The sequence below is a fragment of the Malurus melanocephalus genome, unplaced genomic scaffold (assembly GCF_030028575.1).
Source record: "Malurus melanocephalus ecotype Western Australia unplaced genomic scaffold, MMel_1.1 scaffold_115, whole genome shotgun sequence".
Taxonomy (NCBI): Eukaryota; Metazoa; Chordata; class Aves; order Passeriformes; family Maluridae; genus Malurus; species Malurus melanocephalus.
In genome coordinates this window covers 584,962-607,271 of record NW_026623347.1, presented here as the reverse complement: position 1 = coordinate 607,271, position 22,310 = coordinate 584,962, and the positions used below count along the sequence as shown (strand labels likewise).

General features: G+C 40.4%; 1 protein-coding gene across 4 annotated transcripts in view; it reads right to left on the bottom strand.

The window, feature by feature from the left end:
- The window catches only part of SMURF1 (SMAD specific E3 ubiquitin protein ligase 1), a 45,055-nt gene that overhangs the window by 3,835 nt on the left and 18,910 nt on the right, over positions 1-22,310 (bottom strand). The window contains exons 2-17 of one of the 4 annotated variants that reach the window (XM_057369801.1): positions 15,172-15,210; positions 14,642-14,750; positions 13,669-13,802; positions 13,486-13,551; positions 12,564-12,639; positions 12,002-12,255; positions 11,180-11,264; positions 8,944-9,090; positions 7,541-7,745; positions 7,172-7,275; positions 5,657-5,771; positions 4,536-4,714; positions 3,557-3,694; positions 3,078-3,198; positions 1,379-1,580; positions 479-563 (exon numbers count right to left, since the gene is read on the bottom strand). In XM_057369801.1, the coding sequence (XP_057225784.1) occupies positions 479-563; positions 1,379-1,580; positions 3,078-3,198; positions 3,557-3,694; positions 4,536-4,714; positions 5,657-5,771; positions 7,172-7,275; positions 7,541-7,745; positions 8,944-9,090; positions 11,180-11,264; positions 12,002-12,255; positions 12,564-12,639; positions 13,486-13,551; positions 13,669-13,802; positions 14,642-14,750; positions 15,172-15,210 (2,059 nt within the window). The remainder of the gene's footprint in view (positions 1-478; positions 564-1,378; positions 1,581-3,077; positions 3,199-3,556; positions 3,695-4,535; positions 4,715-5,656; positions 5,772-7,171; positions 7,276-7,540; positions 7,746-8,943; positions 9,091-11,179; positions 11,265-12,001; positions 12,256-12,563; positions 12,640-13,485; positions 13,552-13,668; positions 13,803-14,641; positions 14,751-15,171; positions 15,211-22,310) is intronic. The other 3 variants (XM_057369802.1, XM_057369804.1, XM_057369805.1) reach the window with 3 other exon arrangements.

Genomic DNA, 22,310 nt, shown 5'->3' with positions numbered 1-22,310 from the left:
GAGGAGGAAGAGGCAGATGCAGGAGACTTGCAAATAAAAAGCAAGACTGCCCTGCCTGCAGACAGTCTGTGATGCTGCTGAAACCATWTCCTGCCTCTGATGGAGTGACATTTCCGTGCAAGGGCTCAGGCTGTGCCTATACTGCACCAACAGCACGAGCCTCCGACATTCGACATCTGACAACACTTCTTTGTAATAAAGAAATAAAGAAATAAACTTACAAATGTCTCACTACCCAGAATAATCACCTCTGGAATAAATGAAAACCACAGATAGTATAGAGGACAGATCAAGCTTTAAGAAAAGTAAATTATTTTGCTGGCTGCAGAGTACATATATATCCAAGCTAACAGAGCACRCCTGGAATCATCCATGTGTATCACATGCCCAATCCCTACCCAGGACAGACAAGAGATGACTCTTTTAAATCAAGACAAAGGAAGAGCAAGCACTGAAGTGGGGGGTGTTTCCATCTTACCAAGTGTGGGCTTTTGGAAGGTTGTCTGTGTTTGCATCTATTAAATGGATGGTAAACAGTCTGGGTCCTGCAGCGCCTGTAGAACCTTAGACAGACATTCTAGTTAATGCACTTCAACAAAGCATCATTCACACACACACATTCTGCTGCTTATAAAAAGGCAAGAGAGGAAATTACAGTTCCAGCTGCAAGCCTAAGTATGTCCCAGGCTAAATCTGTAGAGATATTTGCAGCTGATGAAGCGATGGCAGAAGAGATAGGGCTGTTTGTGACAATCATTTTCCAGACTGGTATTTTGGAGAGCTGCTAAATTTGATATTAATAAAGCTGCACCATCAAAAATGAAAATACTTTGGTGCAAAAAGGTTTTTCTGTAAAACAGAATTAGTATTTTAATTTTGAACATTAACTTACTATGAGCCAGCAAATGGAATGTGATTAGGAGATCACAACAGCCAAGGACACTGCCACCTTTTTGATAAAAAACTGCAATTTGCAGAAACTTGCTTTAAAGCCTAATGGTTTGCTGCCAAACACTGAAGGGAATACAATTCTCACACGAAAAAGTTCTTTAGTCAGCCATATATCCCTGTGCATGTTTGCATGGAATGATTTGAACATCAGAGCACAGAGCTGTAGGAGACTGATGAGCCAAAATTGACAGCAGTCAAAGCACTGCACAGTAACAGATTTACCAGCTYCCATCACTTTCAGAAACAGCCAAAGTATTCAGCAGCAGCTGAGCTGCTGACAAATGTAAAACTGCTCTCAGGCTTTCAAGTTTGCAAGTGCTTGACTTATCCAGTAATACACTGATATTTTACAAGGGGCCTGTAAATACCACACCACTTTTATCTCTTTTCTCCAACCACAGATTAACTCGGCCTCCACATCAGTCACCTTGTAAAGCCTTGAAACCTTGAAGTGGGACACGCGTCGAACCCGTCACGAACTGCAGCAGCCTTGCCCTTCTTTCTTCATCAAACGTTTCCACCGCCTGCCAGAACCACTTGACAATGTTGCTGTCAGCCATGCAGTGCTTTAGGCGGGTGTTGGACTTCCAGTCATTCAGGTCGATCTTATCCAGGCCTCCTATGATCAGCTGTCAAAAGATTAGAAAGAGCTTTAAGSTTCAGTCATTTCAGGTTTGCAGTTTTTTTGTAAAAAACACACCCAACCASGTCACAAAGCCTGGCATTGTTTAGATGCTTCACCCAACTTTTGCATGCAAGGTAACATTCCAAATCAGCACAGGACTGACAATAAATCTCTCCAGTTTAACTGCAGTGAATCTGAGCCCAAGCAGTGAGTTACCAGCACTAGAACATTCAYAAGCAACTAAGAGTCAGAAGCCCAYGCAAGACCTGCTTTATTAAATCTGTGCTCCCKAGGAGGTACAGCCTGTCCTTATGAGGATACAGCACTGGTTTGGAACAAGGCACAGCATCACTGTCCTGCTGCAGATTTGTCCCAGAGGTRCCAATACCAGCAACAATGGAATCCTGCTCGGTTTATGGGAACATCTGAGTTGCTTTGTTGTTCCACAACAAACTACAGAAACTTTTAATTTGTTTTTCAACACCATTTGTGAGAGGCTCTGACACAGACCAGACACATCACTTCAATGTCTTTTCCAGATGATACCAGGTTGCAAAATACTGTCAAAGGAAGTTGCTGCTGGTTGTGAATTTAATGACCTCCCTGACAACGACAAATAAAAGACACAGAGCAAACTTCACCCCTCAAAATAAAATGTGTGTCATATTTTAAATTTCCCGTAATATTCCACACTAAGGATACCATTTCTTAGAGCTGCCCTTTAGCAGCTGACTTGTTGTACCACCAAGTCAGCCTCCACTTATACTTGCTCACATYATTAAGGCAGTTGTGACTGTTCTGACGTGGGCAGTATTGAAATATTTAATGGATTTTTAATCTGTCTTTGGAATGCAAAAACTTTGTGGGATTAATCAAAATGCATGACTAACTAACACAAAGCTAATGCTTCCAATACCACACATGCTGAATATTCCACATGTTGCCATATTTTATCTAAAAGCAAAACAGGAAAAATTGCTATAACAGGAATTATTTTAAGAGGTAGCCTTCTGCAACTCAGGATTTAATAAGCAGACAAATTAATTTCTTTTCTATATGCTCAACCTTTCTATTTCTGTAAACCAATCCCTATGTGCATACAGCAACAGCCTTGCATGAAAAGATACTGGACACAGTAACACAGTAACAGGTTCTGGGGTAAATTACATGTCTGGTCTTGCCATCAATTCCTCACACTTGCAGTGTTTCCTCCTTCTCAGACCACCTGCCTTGAGCATTAGTCCTTGGATAGACACTTTGGTGTATTTGTCTTTTCCTGTTTAAGTAGCCCTCTCAATAGCATCAACCCAAAAAATGTCTAGAATAAACTTAAAAAGGTTTGGTTAAACAAATACTCAGCTTTCTGGTATGTAAAACTGAATAAGTTTTGTGTTTTGTTTGTTTCGCTTGTTTTGGGTTTTGTTTGTTTTTTTTTTTTTAAATCAGTGCTTAACTGGATCAAACAAATTACAAAACAATATTCCATGTGGATAAAACATACCTCAAGTTCCTTCTGGTCAAAAGGCTTAAGGAGATGTTGAGGAATAAGTTCATTAAAACCTTTCTGCAGAGCCAGGAACTGTGCCTCTATTCCTCTCATGAACCGCCAGTTCACATACAACCTGTGGGGCAGGAAGGAAAAAGTCAGGGGGGATGAGCTGGACAGCACTGAGATTTTTATAAAAGAGTTGGAAAATGCTCATTTTACAGAAGACCTTGTTTTAATAAACACATTTTGTGTTATGAAAGAAATGCTTGTCCATTCCCTTTTCCATCAACAACTATTGCACCATCCACAGAAAAACTAAAATACCATTCAGAACTTCATCTTCCAAGGTCTTACAGTGAAAACATTCACGTCATTTATGATTCAGGTGTTTCCACCCCAAATACTTATTTCATTAGTTCCACTAGATACAAAAACTMTGTTTACTACCCTCTACCCATTACATTTGCAGGATATATTTCTGTTAGCAATACCTGACATATTCCTTCTTGTTCTCTTCTGTCACTGGAATATTCCTGCCATTTGGTTTGAGCTCATGCTGTAGAATCCTCCCAAAAGCGTTGTGTTCCACACAGAATGTATGGTCCAGGACTGGTGTGATATCATTCTCTCTGCCAATGCACAGAGGGTAAACTCAGTATTTTTGGTATTTGGGTAACTTTCAGTGGTGATGCTGACAATTATTTGAACTCTTAGACAGCCTTCAGGCTAAACCTTAGTTACCAGCCACTGGTATTTCACATACTAGAGGAATATTGTCACCATCACCAATTTCTGTACGGTTTAGTGCACATTGAAAAGCCTGATCAGATATGGGATATTCACCTAATTCTAGTASAACTCAGGATACTGGATAAAACCCTACATTACAGAAATATACACACACATTCATATATAAATATATATATATATACACACATATATACACTCAGCAAGAATCTGATCTGCTGTCACGTATCTGTGAAGCAGAGAAGAGATTACATGTGAAGAACTTAATCATCAGTAACTTTAAATACAAAATTCAAAACAGCATTTAAGAAAAGAAATTGAGATAATGCAAAGCAGTTCTGAAGAGTTCCAAAGCTACACTGAATGTTGGATCTTTTTCTGTAARCATACAGAAGCCCAAATTATTTTTATTTATTTTCATTCTAATCAAAGCTTGCTTTCTTTTGAAGTGGTTGTACTTCTCCTCAGAGCTCTGTTGAGTTTAGATTTTGATACCGTGATATTCTACCTTTAATGATTTAGTATCTACTTTATTGCAAGGAGAGTTTGCAAYGAGAACTTTTCCTCAAGTACCTTTGATATATTAAGAATAGTTTAATGATTTTGTACAGACTTCCACCATAAAAAGTTKTTTGCAAATTCTTTCTCTAAAGCATTTCCCTTTGCCAACAAACTCTACCCCATTTTCTCTACAGCGAGACGATTGCTAAATTCAGTACTTACAAGATCCAGACTAAACTTTTGTGTAATTCTGGGTCAACAGATTCCAGATCGGAGAGCTGGATGGGCTTCCCCAGCAGCTGTTTGTAAAAGGGAACTGTGAACCCCCCGTTGATATAGTGTCCATGGAACACAGCCAAACCCATTATCCGACCAACAAAATGGAAATAAGACAAATGRTCCTGCAGGAAGAGAGGAGAATCAGGCTTGGGAAGACACTGACACCTTGTGGCACCCTTGGTGGTTCATTCAGTGTGAGTTACCTGCAGCTCTCTGGGCAAGAGCAGACACTGTTTTTCCTCACAACATAACCAAAACCAAAGCACCTAATGATTAAAAACCTCAAAAAAGTCTCTGTGCATTACCTGATCAATAAATATAATTCAAGTCCTCTAGACCTCTCAAAGGGCAAAACTTGGAAAAAGAAAATCCCTGTGAAACCCCCAGAATCCAAGACGAGGATTTCAAACAAATCAGTTTATTCTTTGTTTAAACATCCAAATGTATCTGCTCTAGAGGAAACAGGCCAGGTGCTTGTTTCCCTCATTTCTTTCCTGTTCTTTTTAAACTAACTTTTGAAAACTGARGTGTAAGTCCTATGGTTGACATTCTTCCAATCCATCTCCCTCAYCTTCCAGTGCAAATGTCAGGAAATGTCATGTCAGGAAGAATTCCCTCTACTAATACAGAACYGCTGCTCCTTTTAGGGCCTGCATCAATACAAATCCTCCAGAAAGGAAAAAAGCAAGCACAGGAGGGTAGTGAGAAAGAGCAAGCAAGGGATACATCCCTAAAAGTCATGGGGTGGCACTGCTGGGAATGTAATGTGTGCACAACCACCGGTGGTCACAGTGAATGTGAATTTCATCTGTCTTGTCTCATCAGAATCACTGTGTAAACCAATCAGTACTGAGGAGTCTCAAAGAAATCAGATATCTATCAAAGGATATAATGCTTTTAATTTCTGAACAAAAYCCCTCTGCTTCATACTGTATCAATAGAAGACATTAACACTTTCTTATTCTGATTTACCCTGCAGTTTAGACTCTTGCGGAAGAATGGCTGTAACAAACTGCAGAGGACGTCTGTAAAAGTAGGAATATTGCTCAGATGTTAGTACTTACAGGATTGATAGAAGAGTCTGGATTGATTTGCAGCATGTAAATATTATCTGTGGAGTACTGGAAGAGTCCATAGTAGGGATTCAACATTTCATGGCACAGTAAATACAACCACTCTCTGCCAAAAAAAAAGTAAAATTTAGAAGAGTACAACTTCCACTTAAGTTTTAGAAAACACAATTATCAGCTATGAAATGGTTATTTCAAAATCAGATCATCTTCTGCTGCTCTCCATTTGTRGACAGAAAAGGTGTGATTAAAACCCCACAGTGTCCTACTCCACTCAGGGCAGACTTGGTTTAGTTTAGAAGCACTGAAGGGATTAACGTCAATTAGAGAAGCTACAGCAAGCTGCTAGACAATGCCATCAACTAATTGAGTCTGAACAAGCCACACTTCCACAAAAATCCTGCCTTTGTACAGAGTTCAGCTATTTGGAGTCTCTGAAATCTGCTCCTCTGCAACCTGTACAACATAAAGACATACTAAAAAAATCTGTTGATTAGAATCACCTCAATCACAGAGGATCTTCAGAAAAGCTGKTTTTTTTCTGCCAGCTTGGTGAATGCTTTCAGCAGAGGCCAGAAAGGACAGAGACCAAGCACATTAAAAGGGGGGATTTGCTGAATTCTCTCACCACAGTAACACACAAGGACAGGAGCAAAACTAAAGCTATTTCTGACTCCCAAGTCACCATAACAAATACCCTTTTGCTGTTAAATTTGGACACCCTTCCCAGGTCCAAAATATTCTGAGAGAACTCTCAATTGCAATGCTTAGAAGTGGAGCTGTACTGATCTGAAAGAGTCAGCTGCAACTAATGGGCAATTAAGAAAGACACCAGGGCAACAGGATGTCAACAGTGCAGACACCCAAGGTTGCCTCAGGTAAGGTAGCTTGGAACGTTTCAGCTTATTTTCTTTGTCCAGGGATTGATTACTGAAAGACACCTCAGTGGGCAGTCTTTGTSGATTTGAGAAATTTCTCAGTGAATTTACAGAACTCTGAGCCACCACAAAGGTGAGTGTTTTTTCAGTGATGCTACAATCAGCTCCTGAATTTCAGTTCYGATGCGACCCACAGGGAATTATTGTCATTTTTAAGAGGGAGGCAAGTCCTCACTAAAATTTTAGCCTGTGTTTAGGATTAGTTCCTCTCCACTCCTGCTCCAACAGATCACAGAACTCTCCTGAATGTGGCTGAGACATAACAAAAAGGAACCCCTACCTCCCACAATCCATTTGTGGGAAATCAGAGAGGTGTGTTCAACAAAACCGTTTCTGTGATGTGGATCTGACTTCAGGGTCTACACACTCCCTGAGAGATCTCACAATTTGAGCTGATAACACTTTCCAGTTTCATAACTTGCAGTGGAACAACTGTTAAATCACAAGCTTCCACTTTCCAGCCCACAGTATTAAAGACTGAAGCGGCAGCCACCGTCTATAAACTAGACCACAAATAATGAACATATACCATTAACAGGTAAGAGGTGTCAGAAAMCCCCCAAAATCTCACCTTGCTACTCCTCCATAGTCCAGACCTTCCTCTCCTCGGAATTTCACCATAAGCCTCTTTTTCAAGTCCTTTGGCCTCATCTTCATTATTTGACGATAGGATTCCTGTATATGCATTTGTACAATTAGATATTTTATTTCTTTCCTACAATTAAGTCAATTAAGGTTTCTGCATTTTCTGTAATACATAGATTGTTAGTGAACTACAGAAAATGTGACTCTATTCGAGTGCTAATCTGAAGCAAATTCCAATGACAACTCTGTAATGTGGTGGGTGCTTGTGAAGCAAAGCTGTTATAATCACTGATCAGTCTCACTGAACTCTTCAGTGACAAAAGTTACTGTTAGTAGTAAAAAAAAATCCAAATACCTCAAATATTTCCTCTCTGGATACTTCAATGCGACAGTGACCAGCCTGAGGTTGCTGAAGAGAGAGCTCGTGTCTAAGAACTTTCAACTTTTGTACTAAGTCTCTTTCATATCTCTGTGCAGGCAGCTCCTCACCCTCTTCCAATGATCCCTCATTTGGAGCTTGCAGAGGCTGCTGGCTGGGCTCTTTTAGCTGGCATTGATGGCTTTGAAAAAAAGGAAAATGGTTAATCTGGACACATAACAATAASGAGTATGTAAAACAATGATGGAAGAAATAATTAAGATTCTCTAAGAGGAACATGGGTGAAATGTGTATTTAGCTGGGCACTTCCGTACCAACTTATTAAATTCAGGGATGTAAGGAACACAGATGCTTAAAAAGTGTTTAAGCATTTTTTCACTGTTTTTTTTTATGGCAAAACACTGTGGAAGGCTCTGGAACGTGATCACTGATTGCTGACTGAGCAGTAATTAAAGTTTGTGTGGCATTCTCCCATATGGAGACAACTTTCAAAAGTGTAACATGGAAAGAGATCTCTAATAGAACAAACAACAGCTTTATAAACAGAACTGTCTAACAACTGCAACTGATTTAATTCCAGCTCCATGCAAAATGAGGCTGGGGATTCCTGACACAGTGAAAATACTGCATCTATGGCTGTTAAAAGAGAAAGATGTGCTCATCCCAAATAGTTGCAGCTTCACGCACTCAACTATGCTTATCCATCAGTGCTTTATTTGGGTGGCAAAGCAACAATTTTTTAGAAACAGAGATTCCCCAGCTGGCTTCAAGCACAGGAAAAAGTCTGATCTTGGGCACAAGCAGCTCTGCCAGGCTGCTTCCAGGGTCAGTTCCACAACAGTTCAGCTGCCTTTGCATGATGCAGAGCTTGATCTTAGTAAATCCTCCTAAACCCAAACTGGCTGTGCACAGCACCCGTTGACCAGGCTCCAGCTGGCTTTATATTCCCATTGTCTGGAGCTCAGGGAGCACGAGCTTAGTCCAGATCCAGCAGAGCCAGCACAGAGCTAGAACTGCTCATCCAGACAGACACGAGCTGACTGTTGGGGAACCCCTGGCAGATCCTCTACCCCACACCCCAGCAATTCCAGAACTGTGTACTTTGCTCCAGCACAGCTTGGGGCAATTTTGTCAATCCAGTTTAAAGAGATTAGTGTTGTGCTGAAATAAGAAGCTRTTCCTTAAGCCTGAGGACTGCAGAGCAGAGTGAAAACCCTTCTGAAGAGTCTCAGCAAAGAACTTACAGAACCAGCACTGAGAACCAGTACTTGGACCCTGACTACAGCACGGGTTGCATTTGTGCCCCAGTATCATTCAGGACTTCAGTCCTTCATGACTCCCAGACCTGACAGGAATTATTTATCAGGCAAAGCTCTTACTTCATGATGTGATGTAGTCGTGGATCTGTGAATTGTGTGGTTCTGTTGTTATGATCTACAAAATATATTCTTCCTGAAACTGTACTTCTGACTTCCCAGCCTGGAGGCAAAGGTCCCAGTTCATCACAATTCACACTGTTAAGGTCTCTAAAAAGAAAAACAAAAAATATGTTAATGCATATTTGAAGTTAAGATGAAACCAGTTTACACAGGGGTCAGGAGGAATAAATTTGGGGCTCAGCGACTCTAGGAATTCTAAGGAAGGACTGAACACATTACGTTTTGACAGGGCTTCTGAGGGCAATAAAAGGAGTAAGAGGCTTTTTTTCATAGCAAAAAATTCACAGAAATTTCACTGATGTGATCTACATGCACAAAATCAAAGACCTTTGCACCAACCACTGTCTTCAAAGATTCAATATGTTAGAGATTGAGGCAGCCAAATACTAAGATCACCTAAAAAAATTAAAATCACCTCTAATCACCTCTTTAATTAGATAAAGTTAGAATGCTGACTACCTGAAAAAATCATCAAGAGTAAGGCTTTAGCAACACATTCACCCCTTTTGTCCTRGATAAATTTCAGGTATTGATCTAAGTGCTGTTAAAGGCAATCACTCRCTTCCAGGTTGTGTTGGAATGCAATACATATTTACACCTAAAAAAAAATTGAAAATATCTAAGGCTCCAGCTACCTAAAAGAGGAAAACACTAAGAGTGGCAAGAARAGGAAGGAAGGAAACCTGAAGACTATTTTTAGGCAGAAAACCTATTAAAAAGTAAAGTACTCCTTGGACAGCTGGTGTGGATTCAGGTTTGAAGGCACTACTCTATATATTTCCTCACCTAAATCTAACCATGTAATGTTTGTATAAATGAGTTAACTGAGAGGCTTTAGAAAGGTGGAAATGCTCTGTACACTGCAGGTGCCTTCRTGTCACAGTGAGTATAAGCCAAGGGGACACACAGGCAGACAGACAAGCCCTTGTTAGGCTCCTTAARGGAGATTATGGTTGGGACCATTTGCTGTGATCAGCTGTGCATCTGAAAGTCCTGCAGAGATCTGATTACAGCAAGTTTTACCCTACATCCCTACTCCATGCCAAGGTTAGGGTTTTGCACCACAAGCTGGTGGCATGAAGTCACTTTTAGCGACAATAGATGTGAGCTGGGACTCACAAGACACTGCTGTGTGCACTTCCATTGCTGCTYCTGAAACCCTGGCTCTAGGATTTGGGGAGAGAAGCAGCAGCACCCTTCATTAGGGTGACCAGCACCACTCCAAGAAGACACAAGGTTTTGGGAGCACAATCCTGACAYGACTGACACAAATGAACAACCACTGTCAATTCTTCTTCCAACAATACCAGCTAATCTAACATCAGCTATTTTGTCTCTCGCTCTCAGCTTTATTTTTCATTTCCTTCCATACACTGTGCTTTTATCACCACTTTTGCCTGCCTAGTTTATATCATTTTTCTAATATCCTGTATCACATTCCTGTATTATCCAGGCAGAGCAGCAGCTGAGAGTTACAAACTTCACTCTTGAATCTGGTGTGCAGGTGGCCCATGAAGCAGCCCAGTGTCAGAGCTACTCAGGAAGAGMACCAGACTTTACTCACAAAGACCTGGATTAACTGCAGGTTAAGGTTTAAAGAGGCTTTACTAAATTAATCATGTGAAGGATTGAAATTTTCTAGCTGCAAATCATTGGCCTAAAGCATAAAAAAAACGTCAAACCATTTCAAGAAAGATAACAAGTAATCTCTCCCTCAGTTTTACATAACTAAGCTCTAATAACACTAAAGTTACAAGCTGAACACTCAAGAAACAAGTATTTTAAGAAAGTAGCCAGTTTTTACTTTAACTTGCAGTCCAAATTGTTTTCATACAAAAAAATATAGGTAAGATTCAGAAATTTGTAGCTTCATCAGAATACGAAGTCACATCAACATTTTAGGAAGAATTTGCCAAACAGGAATTACTGAAGGGCCGCATATTTTTTTACTTTTTGTTTTATACAATTCACAAGTAAATAATTCTTTCTTTTACAAAGAGTAATTCTTAATGTTTGGTGAAAAGGCAACTAGAAAGATCCAAAACTATTCCTCTGCTGGGATCTCTTCCTTTAAATTCAGATAGACCATTTCATAGATTTTTGCGTTTATAAATCCAGCACCCCTGCCACACAAATACACACCAAACCCCCCTGACTTTTAACTATAAATATATACCTTGGTATCCTTGGGTCATGCCACGTGCTCACTCCAGTCTGTGTGTGCAAAAAATAAACCTGTCCCTGTACTGTTGTTCTTTGCTCTACAAAAAAAGGAAGAAAGATTAGTGTAAATTAAAAATACCTTAAAAAATATTGAATAAACAGTTTAAAGACATTAGAATACTTTTTTCATGAAGCCATCACATTGATCTCTTGCAGCATGGGCTGTTTTGTCCTTGACTACACATTTCAACATTCTTTTGAAACTCACGGATCAATGGACCAGCACATTTTAGTTTGTGTTTTTATTGTTAGATTTTGAGGCAATCCAAAACCCCAACCAGATTTCTTTACTACTAGATTTGGTGTGCTCTTTACTGAGATTTACATTCTTCTTAATCTCATCCTCCCTAATCTTCTGTACTATTGGTCTCTTTGTTGTTTTTATACATTTTCCTGATCTTTTCTTAAATGTGRGCTCAAACCTACACAACACGCCAAGGGGGAAGGAAAAAATAGCATTACTGCTCTAGTTTAAAGAGCTCTTTACATTTGCTCTCCCTAGATACACAAGCCAAGATTAGCAGTGAATTTTCTGTAACAGCATCATACCACAACCTCATGTTTAATTTACCATCAACCCCTCAGTGTATCCTGGCGCAGCCAACTGCTAATTAGCCAATCTCAAACTCCCATCTGCACTTAGCTCCTTTTCCAAAATGCAGAAGGAGATGCACGTGGATGCTGCCTGTTCCAATGGGCAGAACACATCKGGAGTTTTTTGGTGACGTCTTTGGAAAAATCAAACCTTTCAGTTTTAGAGCTGTGGGACACTCACCGTAGCCTTCAGGTAGCTCAGGTGACTGGTGGCCGTGGGGCCTGTTCTGAGGTGTCTGGACATGAGCTCGGACCTCGGGAGTGCGGAGCCGCTGGGCCTGGAGCCGCTGGTCCTGGCTGGGAGACTCCAGGAAGCGGCAGCCGCCTCCTCCCGCCGCTCCCGTCGTGTCCGTGTACGGAGCCGGCTCCTCCATGAAGCAGCTCAGCGGCCTCCCCGGCCCGGAATCTTCATAAACCGTTCTGAAAATGGGGAAACTTCAAGAGTTTCCATCACAAGAGAAGTGAATGCAGAAATAACTGCTTCTCTCTTCACTTTTAACCCAAGATGTGTCATTTTCTTAATGTTTTTATGCTCAAATTTCTCAGTACTGGTAACAAAAAAAATCAAGTCTTACCCAGTTTAGCCTATTTTCTTCAAGCAGTTATCTAGTTATAACCTTACTACCTGATACACAGTCCCAGAAATGTAGTAGCCACATTGATACTTAGGTTTCTAATGTTAATTACAGTCTTTCCACATATAAACTATTTTTCTAATGAAGTGCAAAGAAAACAATCCTTACCCTTCATTCTCCAAAAGCCCTCTGCAGTCTACTACAGAACCTCCTGTGCCTATTCTGTCCCGTGTCTGTAAACTGACTGAAATAAAAAAAAAAAATTGGGTCAATGAAAGAAAAACTGCGTTATTAAAAACAGCAAAAAGCAAAAAAATCCACATTTATACAGGGTAAAATATTAATGAAAGCTCTATCCTCTACACAAGAACACATCACTTATCAAAATTYCTTCAATTCCCTTAGAGGWTTACTAATTTTTTAAAMAGGAGAAGRGAAACCAGAAGGTCATGCCCTCAAAATTTCAGTTTATTTCTGTAAATATTAAGCATGTCAGTTTCTATATCTGGGTTTCATGAGAATCCAGAAAGGGAAGCTGGAAAAAAATTGCTCACCACTAGATGTCATCTTAGGGTGAGAATTTGGAGTTTGCCAAATATATTTATATATCACTGAAAAGCTGGGGTTGGGTGGGGGCAGTAAAACGCGGGGTAAATTTGCTGTAAAACGAGCACGGCCTTGTTGAAATTTGGAAATGGCTTGCATGAGTCAAAGGTATCAAACCAGCAACTTGTAAAAYGTCTTTTAACTCCTCCAGATCCTTTTTCAACACCTAAGATTCTCTTTGCCTGTCACCTTGGSCAAATGCATCATTTCACAGCGACAGTCACCCTTCCAGAGCTGCAGCAGAAGCCTTGCCAGATGCACTCCCTGTTTTTAATGTTGTTTCCCATCACCAACTGAGAGGAAACAAACTYCTGCATAGGAGTGCAGTGAAAATGTTCAGGTTATGTAATTTAATCCCATTAAAATCAGAAGRAACAACACAGAACAGGCACAGGAGCAATGATTAGAGGTTTCATTTTTAACACAATCTTTGTCCCTGTGGATATTTACCACGCAGATGGAATTTAGCTGGGATCATTCTTACCCACTATTTGGCCTCGGACAGCATCGGTGTCTGTGGGGTTGAGTTTGCATAGATCCAAACGCTGGTCTGAAAAGGAGAATTGAAAAAAATCAACCCTGGGAAGGGCTGGGGGGGAACACTATTCACTACTCAGGTACAAGGTATGGAGGGTTCTTGGTCACACCAGGTAGGAATTGCTCTTACATCCAGTATCTTTTAGCCTGCTGATGGCATTGGAGAGGAGTCGGACACACCCCAGGAAGCCAGCTCCCTGTTTCTTATGGATTTTTTTATGGTTCCATACACTGATGGTTATGGAATCTGTTTTCCCAACATATCTAGAAAAATACATATTAAAAGAKTAATTTTAGAAATAATAACCTCTTTTTACTCCACAGAACTGATGCTGTAATTGGTACAAATTCTGACACATTTTAGTACATCGGTCATGCCTCTTCATTATAAATACACAAGTGCTTATGCCCAAAATGCTGTTATTAATGAATTACTGCACTGTGATTTCACACAGCATGGGAAATTGATATTGCTGCAGCATGAATTTAACTACAGCCAGCCTCATTAAAAGCTAAACAACAAGTCGATTAACGTACAAAACTTCAGAATTTGTGGTTCTATAATTTGAAGAAAATAAATCATTCCAACAAGGAAAATTTTCTGTAAAAGCTGGATGGCACTGCTCCAGGAGAGCTCACTAAGCCCTTGTGCTGTATACATGCCACACAAATATCTCTGAATTCAACCACCTAAAAGAAAAGAACACCTTCTTTATTAACAGGTAATTTCTTATTGAAAAAATATCAGTCCTCTGAGAGGGCAGGGCTAGATAGAATAGTGGGAAGAAATTTTTCCCTGTAAGGGTGGTGAGACCCTGGCACAGGTTGCCCAGAGAAGCTGGGCTTGCTCCATTCCTGGAAGTGTCCAAGGCCAGGTTGGACAAGGCTTGGAGCAACCTGGGATAGGGGAAGGTGCCCCTGACCATGGCAGGGGGTGGAACTGGATGATCTTTAGGGTCCCTTCCAACCCAAACCATTCTGATATTCTATGAAATGTAACTTTTCTTGCTAACATAAAATGAAGTTGCAGTGCCACCCTTGCATTCCAYTAACTAGATTAATCTCTGGAATACTCTTTATTTATGATCTTACAACCAACTCACAGATCGTAATGCTGGTTCCATTTGGGGTCCAACGTGTTCTTCACAGTGTCAGTGGAATGGCACTGACCTGACCCATCCACAACTATTTTAGCAAATGGGTCAGGAAGTCCTGTGGAAGGGAAAAGATGCTGTCAAACGCAGTCCTTTGTTCTGCTGCTTCCAAGAGAACACCATCAGAAACACCCCCCTCATGAAAGGAAAGCTGCCATTATCCTAGAAGTATTTTAGTAAATCCTGTGTTTGAGACAGATGCTCTTGGTACTCTTCAGCACAGAGCTGTGAGCAGCCTGCCTGTGGTTCCATCAGCCAGACTTTTAGCAGCAATTTGTGAGCCTTTAGTGTTTCCAGCCCTGAAGTCCACACAATCTACAACTCAGAGTAATGTGTACTCCTGTRGTAAAGCAGTGCTGCTGTGAGAAGGGAATGACAGAGCAAATGACACGCACAGATGAACGTCCACAGTAATGCACCATCTCCAAATAAATCTGATTAATCCAGAGAAGAAAGTTACACAATTAGGACATACTTACTGAAGAAATCTTTCTTTGCAAGATTCTTGGCACATAATACTGCAAAACAAAAAAGCAGATAAAGAAATCTTAAAACCGTAAAAAAAAAAAAAGCTTTCTGGTAATCATATCAGCTAAAATAATACCTGATAATAATTCATTAAAAAAACCCTAAATATGAAATGTGAGCATTGTTTTCTTTATCTGGGATTGGAATATTTACATATAAATTTGGCTTTATATTTGCTGCTTTAATGCTATTGTTACAGCTCACAGAAGATTTAATGAACATCCCTTTGCATTAAAACCTCCTTATTTTCTTTACYTCATATTTACAAATGCTAAACCAGATTTGAGATGTTATTTCAGAATCCATCCATTTTAGAACAAAGACCAAACATTTTCTGAACAAAGAACATTTCTGGGATTCCTGGAAGAGACCTCTCAGTGCAACCTCCTGCTCCTTGCACAAGATGTAGGGGATACATGAGGAAACAAAGCAAGGGAGGAATTCTGCAACAGCAGAAGCAATCTGTAAATACACAAAGGTTTGGAAATAAGTATGATAAGGCCTCACTCAGGAGGAAAAGAAATATACTGGAAAAAAAAAAATCTGCATCAAGATGTTTTCCTTTGAAAAAGCCACAAATGAGACATCATTTTCCTCTCTTCAATTCTACTCACCGGCACAGCAGTTTAAGAAAAAATTAGATCAGGAAACTCACATCAATCTCCATTTCTACCAGGTCGTTTACCAGCTACAAGTCTAATTTTGCTTTTCCATAAGGACTGCTCAGTAGGATCTCAGCAATCCAAGTTGTTTAGTATCCATTAAACTTTTCTAACAGGCCAGGAAAAACAACTCCAGAGCCAAAGAGGAAAATATTAGAGCTCTAACTTATCTCAAACTAAAATCCAAGAGAGGAAGGTAACTATAAAAGACCTAATTACTTTTGAGGGAGTCTCCTTTCCCCAGTGGGAAAAAAAAAGAGATCTTTCAGCATAAGAATGAAAGCTCAGAAGATAATCAATGGCCAATTCCCCTGGTATGGACCATTTCCCCTTCTCATCTCCATCTCCCCTTCTTCCCCACTTGCCCTCAGTCTCACTGTAATTCTATACTGGGGAAAGGGAAGGTGCAAAGGAACAAATACTTTATTTATTTATTTTTATATACTTCTACTAGAATTCCACCTCTGAGTTCCAGAGAAACATTCCCTACCTAACACAGGCAGCGGAGTAAAAACTGCCTCAACTCACTCAGTGTCAAGTAAACAGATCAAAGAAATCCACTATTTAACCCAGAAGCTCATKGAAAAAAATACACAAATCCTCTGTCTTAGTAATAATTAAAGGAGCTGAACCAGGGAAGTATTTTTAGAATGGATTAMAAATTACTTATTTCTTATACTGGCAAACTGTATAATCACAGAAAGCTTCTCTTGTGTTTTTTTAAAACAACTGACSAAAAAGAGAAATCTGCAGGACTACAGCAATTCAGTTTGAAACAAAAGAGGATTAGAGAATCACCATCAGCTACTCCATGGAAGCACGACAGAACAATCTTTAATTTCCTCTTCCTGTTGCGAGTGTTTCAAAGGAAAAAGTACCCAAAAAAAAGAGGACTAAGTACAGGTAAAATCAGAACTCATGGCATGTTAGTACCAGCCAAAAAGAACTCCGAAATTCCTGTGAGATTTTTAAGATCAAGTAACTCTACTCTGCCATTCCCAATTTTAAGAATAATTTATTGAGCTGGAGAAGGATGACATCTGTAACTTTCTGCATATGGTCTGTCCATATAATTATTACCTTTATTTTATATTTCAGGTTTGCTTTCAAAATAGCAGAATAGATTTCTAAAGCTATTATTGAAGAATTATATTTTTCATTTAACTCTTTTCCCTCTGTCACAGCCTTTCAGTCTACAGTAGATGAGCACAGCTGCCAATTTTCCACTCACAGCCTGTGAAACCCTCAATTTTAGGTTGCAAAAATTATTACTCTTTCTTGTAAGAAAAATATTGGCACAAAAGCTAATAGCTGAAATAAACCTTTATGGAGCAATCTCTAGAATCAGGCTGCCCGAGATGGACCATTGGCTCTGCTCCACTATTTGCATATTAAATCCACTAGWGCAAAAAATATTTGCAAGAGCTGTATCACTTAAAAGCCACAGATTTCTAAATTCCAGCAAAAAAACAGGTGGCAAAGGTCAGCAACGGGAGACTTGGATGTGAAACCATGCCARCAGCAGAGCAGACAGCCCCTCCCTGCTGTGCAAAGCTGGGAATGTGCCACATTTCCTTCTGAAACACATCGTCTCCAGGAGGAGAGGACCTGATGGCTGCTGCTTCAAGCTCAAAATTTAGGGACTTGTGTAGGTTTAGCTACAAAGGCTTAAAATGTTATTAATTTTATCCCTGGTTCGAGGTGGTTTAGGAGAATGGGACAGATCCTAAACTGAAAGCAGGYGCTCTTTGCCCAGGCCTTGCCCAAATCCCATCTTTGCCCATTTTCCAAAGTGCTTCTTCTTTTGGTTTTTCTTTCTTTCAAATAAGAAAGCTCTGGGTTTGTCAGCAGGAGCGATCTCCCTGCATTTGTTGCAACATTACAAAGGTACTAATTCTCCTGACTTGGGTATTTACATTCTGCCTTCTCAAAGTCAACCAACTTGTTTCAGCCTGACACAGGATTTGTTTATGCTCCGCTCCCGATTGTTGCACAGCTCTGAAGAACTTTTTTTTAATACAACAGATCCCAAACAACACCGAAACAATGTCTTTACATCTAGATTATAATATTTATAAAGGGATGGGAATGTTTTTTTAAGTACCTGACATTAYTGAGATAATTTCAAAGGCCAAATTAGCCAGCTGGGTAAAGTACTAGTGTGAAAGCATATTTGGCAGGAGGTGAAGAAACGACGAGCTTTAGACAGAGTCAGTATTCACCCTGGGGATGCAACTTGAGTGAGCTGAGAGGTTTCTCTGCCAGGCCCTGGTTGTCCACCCTGCTTCCAAAGAGAAATGAATCATCTGCTGTGGTTCAGGAGGTGCCGCAGGAGCAGGACGGGTGTAGTGAGGAGAGCACAGAGTGGCACCAATGTYGGAACAACCCAGCTGAGAATTGCATCAGAAAGCTGCTAATTCACCCTGAGAYAGCATCCTGCAGCAAGGGCARCACTTGCAGRGAGGCACAGAAAAACAGTCTGGGARAGGAACCATTTCAAACATTCCCAAGTAAACAGAGCCTGACTCTGCATCAGCACCAGATTTATTCACCTACATCACAGCATGTCTCAGTTGGGAAGGGACTCATAAGGATCACAGAGTCCAACTCCCAATATGCCCCATCCCACAGCACACAGCTAAGATGTTACAAGTGTTTCCAGCTGCACAGTGTACAAACAACACAGCTTCCTGCAGGGAAAAAGTAAAATAAATAAGGCAAGTGATGAAAATATTCCATAGGCCCAGCCTGTACCAATGCAAAACAGCAGGCAAATGTGCACCTGGGACTGCATTCATTCACACTTTGCAAGTTAAAGGTAGGAGCCTCCATGCTCAAATTAAGGTCCTTTACATGTGGATACGATCTGAGCTAACCACGGCCTTCTATTTAGTATCCAAGTTAATTCTGGAGACAAGACAAACCAGCAGTGCGTCCACATCTTCCTTAGGAAAGGCGGGTGGGGTGGGAGGTCACAGTGAACCATGCTGGCAAATACACCTTTCAGCCATCTCTGGCCTTCCCTTGGATATTCCAGGTTAATAATTTATGCTTGTACAAACAGGCAGCCAGATTCCAGGATACATTCGTTTTACTTTGTGACAGAAGATAAACACGGGCCAGCAGGCTCATGATGTAGAAAGGACTTCACTTAATATTTCCTTCTGTGTAGCCCATCTTTAATYACAGAGATATGCAGCATAATCATTACAAGCACCACAGGCTGGTTGGTTTGTTCTAAGATAGAAGCAAAGAACAATGAGCCTTTGGAAGAGAAAGTAATAAAGATCTTGACATAAAATGAAACTAAAGTTACTGCACACTACTGAAAAATGAAAAAGGCTGCACACCACGTCAAATCTGATGCACCCAAGTAATGGAAATATCTCTGCTAATGCTTTAAAGGCTGCTTAGGTTTTGACTTGTGAAGTTGGTAGTCTGTGTTGGAGGTGTCCCAGGTCAGCCCCCTGTGTGTGCCAGCTCACAGGCTGGTTTCCACAGCAGAAATCCCACCATACTTAAAAACAGTTTTGGGAAAGCTGCATGGCAAAAATAATGTGCATGAAGTGGAAAAAAAAAAGAGAAAAAAGCCAACATCAGCTATTCACCACATGTTGCTCTAATGCCCCAAAGCTCATGGCCCACAATTAAAATCTTTGCTGAATCTGTTATGTGAAATTACSTCTCGTCCAAACAGTTCCATGGATTTTGTGGAAAATACTCTGAATGCCACAAGCCACCCCTTCTGAACCGCCTTGAGGAATGACTCTGCTTATAGTTGTGTTTGCTGCACATAACCTTAAATGAGACTTCACTGCAGATWAGGTCTGGTTTTATTTCTACTACCAGACAACCCGTGAAGGTTTTACATGTCTGGTTTTTTTAAGGGTGACAATCATTTATATGTGGTGGGGTACAAAAAAATGGGTTTTATGGGAAAGGAAAGATGTCTGAAGTGTGTAAAAATGCAGTTTCTCTATGGCCAGCCACATCACTAAACTGAAATACACCACTTTATTCACAAATTGCACTTTAAATTGTCACCACAAAGGCCTAGGTTTCTATTCTAGTCATTTTTTTGTTTGCTTTAGGAATACTTTTGGTCTTTCTCYTTGACTGCTTGAGACAGAAATGCACAAATCCAGACTGCTTTAACTTCTCAGTAACCAAACCTGAACCGCTGCAGCGCCTGCGAGCACAAAGAGATAAACAAACCCAGAGCCTTCCCTTACATTTGCCAAATAAGCCAATTAGCTGTATGGAACTAATTTCATCCTGACATGCACCCTGAGTGGCCTTCACTAACGATCTCAGCATCATGGTGCCAATGGGATTTGCAGTCTGAGACACAAACCAACCAAAAACCCCYGAGACCCCTCCGACTTCAGGTCCCGCATTCATGCCCTGACACTGGAAGGTTCTGCTTTAACTCATGCTAAACCAGACCTTGACTACCAGATTAAAGTAAGGCCTCATTATAAAACCCTCAATTCTCAAAGAGTSGCTAGAGTCGATACACGAAGCCTTTTTGTGGCCCTTTTGTGTAGGCTGCAGTAAGAATCAAAGCCTCTTTTCAAGGCATGATCTCCTCGTGGGTTGGAACTTGGCTTCGTGTAGCCAGTTGCAAACACTAGACAACTTTGAAGAGATCTTCAAAAAACCACACACCCAGAAAAAGCCATTTTTATTAGTCCATTAACATGTCATTAAAGTATCTACTTAGCCAGGAATCAAAATTCCATCCTACCTAAGCAGAAACCAGTCACGAATGAGAGGCAGYTCTCCTACGGCAAACAAAACTAAGTTGACAAAACACAAGAGTTTCATCTCCATTCCTAAGAATTACTCAAACTGAAAAATTCTCCAACAATAAGTCTTTACATACAACCAGCAAGGGCTGACTTAGCCCTCAACCATATAAATCATTGAAAAACCCAGCACAGGGCTATTGGAAGAACAAGACTCATTAAATTCCCAGTTAACTGGGACTGTGTGCAACACAAGAACAGTAAAGCAAGTTTAAAAATTAACTGACTGAGATGTAAAACTTGGAGAAACACTGAAGAGTTATGGAATCAGCTGAAGAACTTTGCAGGGATAAAAAAGGAAGGTCAATAGAAMGTTGAATGAATGCTGATGTACAGARTCTGAGAAAGGCACACAAATCAGAGGTGGGAATAAGCTCATCAATTATTTCTCATACCACCTTTTCTCTCTCTTTTTCCCCCTCTGCTCACCCCTAACAAATGCCTAAGATAAAGGTTATCTCTCAGATTAAATCTTTCATTAAATCCCACCTATTGCCTCAATTTTCTTATGACTTTGCAATGCCTCCYTCTAATCCAGGCCAAAAACCTTGTCATACTCTCCACACAGTTCCCTATTTCCTAGATAGACATAAACCCCGAGTACCCTCAATTGCCTGAGTCTTACAGACACACCCTCAGCTCTGAAAGCAGAAGCTGCTGATGGGGTTTATCTGTCCCATATGCCACTCAAATTGCACCACCATGGGTGCTTATTTTTTTTAAGTTTATTTTTTAGAGCAAACCTTTCATAGACTGCAGTTTCACCACTTTCAGCTAACTGTCCTTCTTGGCCCTGCAGTGATTGCTCAGCTGTWGGAAATACAACTAGAGAGGCTGGCACAAGAGTGAGACTTTAACTGATGACACCTCTGAAACTCTGCCTTCCCTCACATCCCTTCCACCTTTTCTCTGCTGTCTCCAAACATGTCCCAAAGCACAACCGGTTTCTGTGAGAACTGGAATTTAAGAGCTAAGTCAGTTATTACTATCACCATTTTACAGCCATTCCCAAGAACGCCCCATCAATTACACTGCTTTACCAGGAAATACGTTAACAGAACATAATGTAATTTATACCCTCTGTATGGCTTCTAAAACTCAGTCTTCCACCCCACCAATACATCTGCCAGGACCACAGCCAAGCTGGATAATAATTTTGTAAGCAGAGGTTTCCCAAATTCAGTCAAGTTTTTGTTTTGTTAAAGTGTCCACAAATGGTCTCCCAATTCCCTGAAAACAAAGGATACACTCAGGCTCCAGCTACAGCATCAGCTTCTGTATACACTAGTAAGATACAGGAATATCCATAAAAACCTCAAAATTCCTGTTAAAACCACACATAATAATATGCTGTCCTCAGGACAAACAAAACCTCTTAGCTGAAAGCTAAACAAAACAATTTTGATTTAAAAACCCCTGCTGGAAATACAAAATGGACTTTACATTTACTCCACACTTCACTGTGCAAGTTGTAGTTACTGGGATCAACGCAGGTCTGGAATTCTTCCCTTATTCAATTTCTTGCATCTCTAACCACGTGCACTTGCATTGAATAATTCATATTTCCAAGCAAGTGGTGTCTATCCAGACAGCCTTATCTGCACGCCTTGCACATTCTTG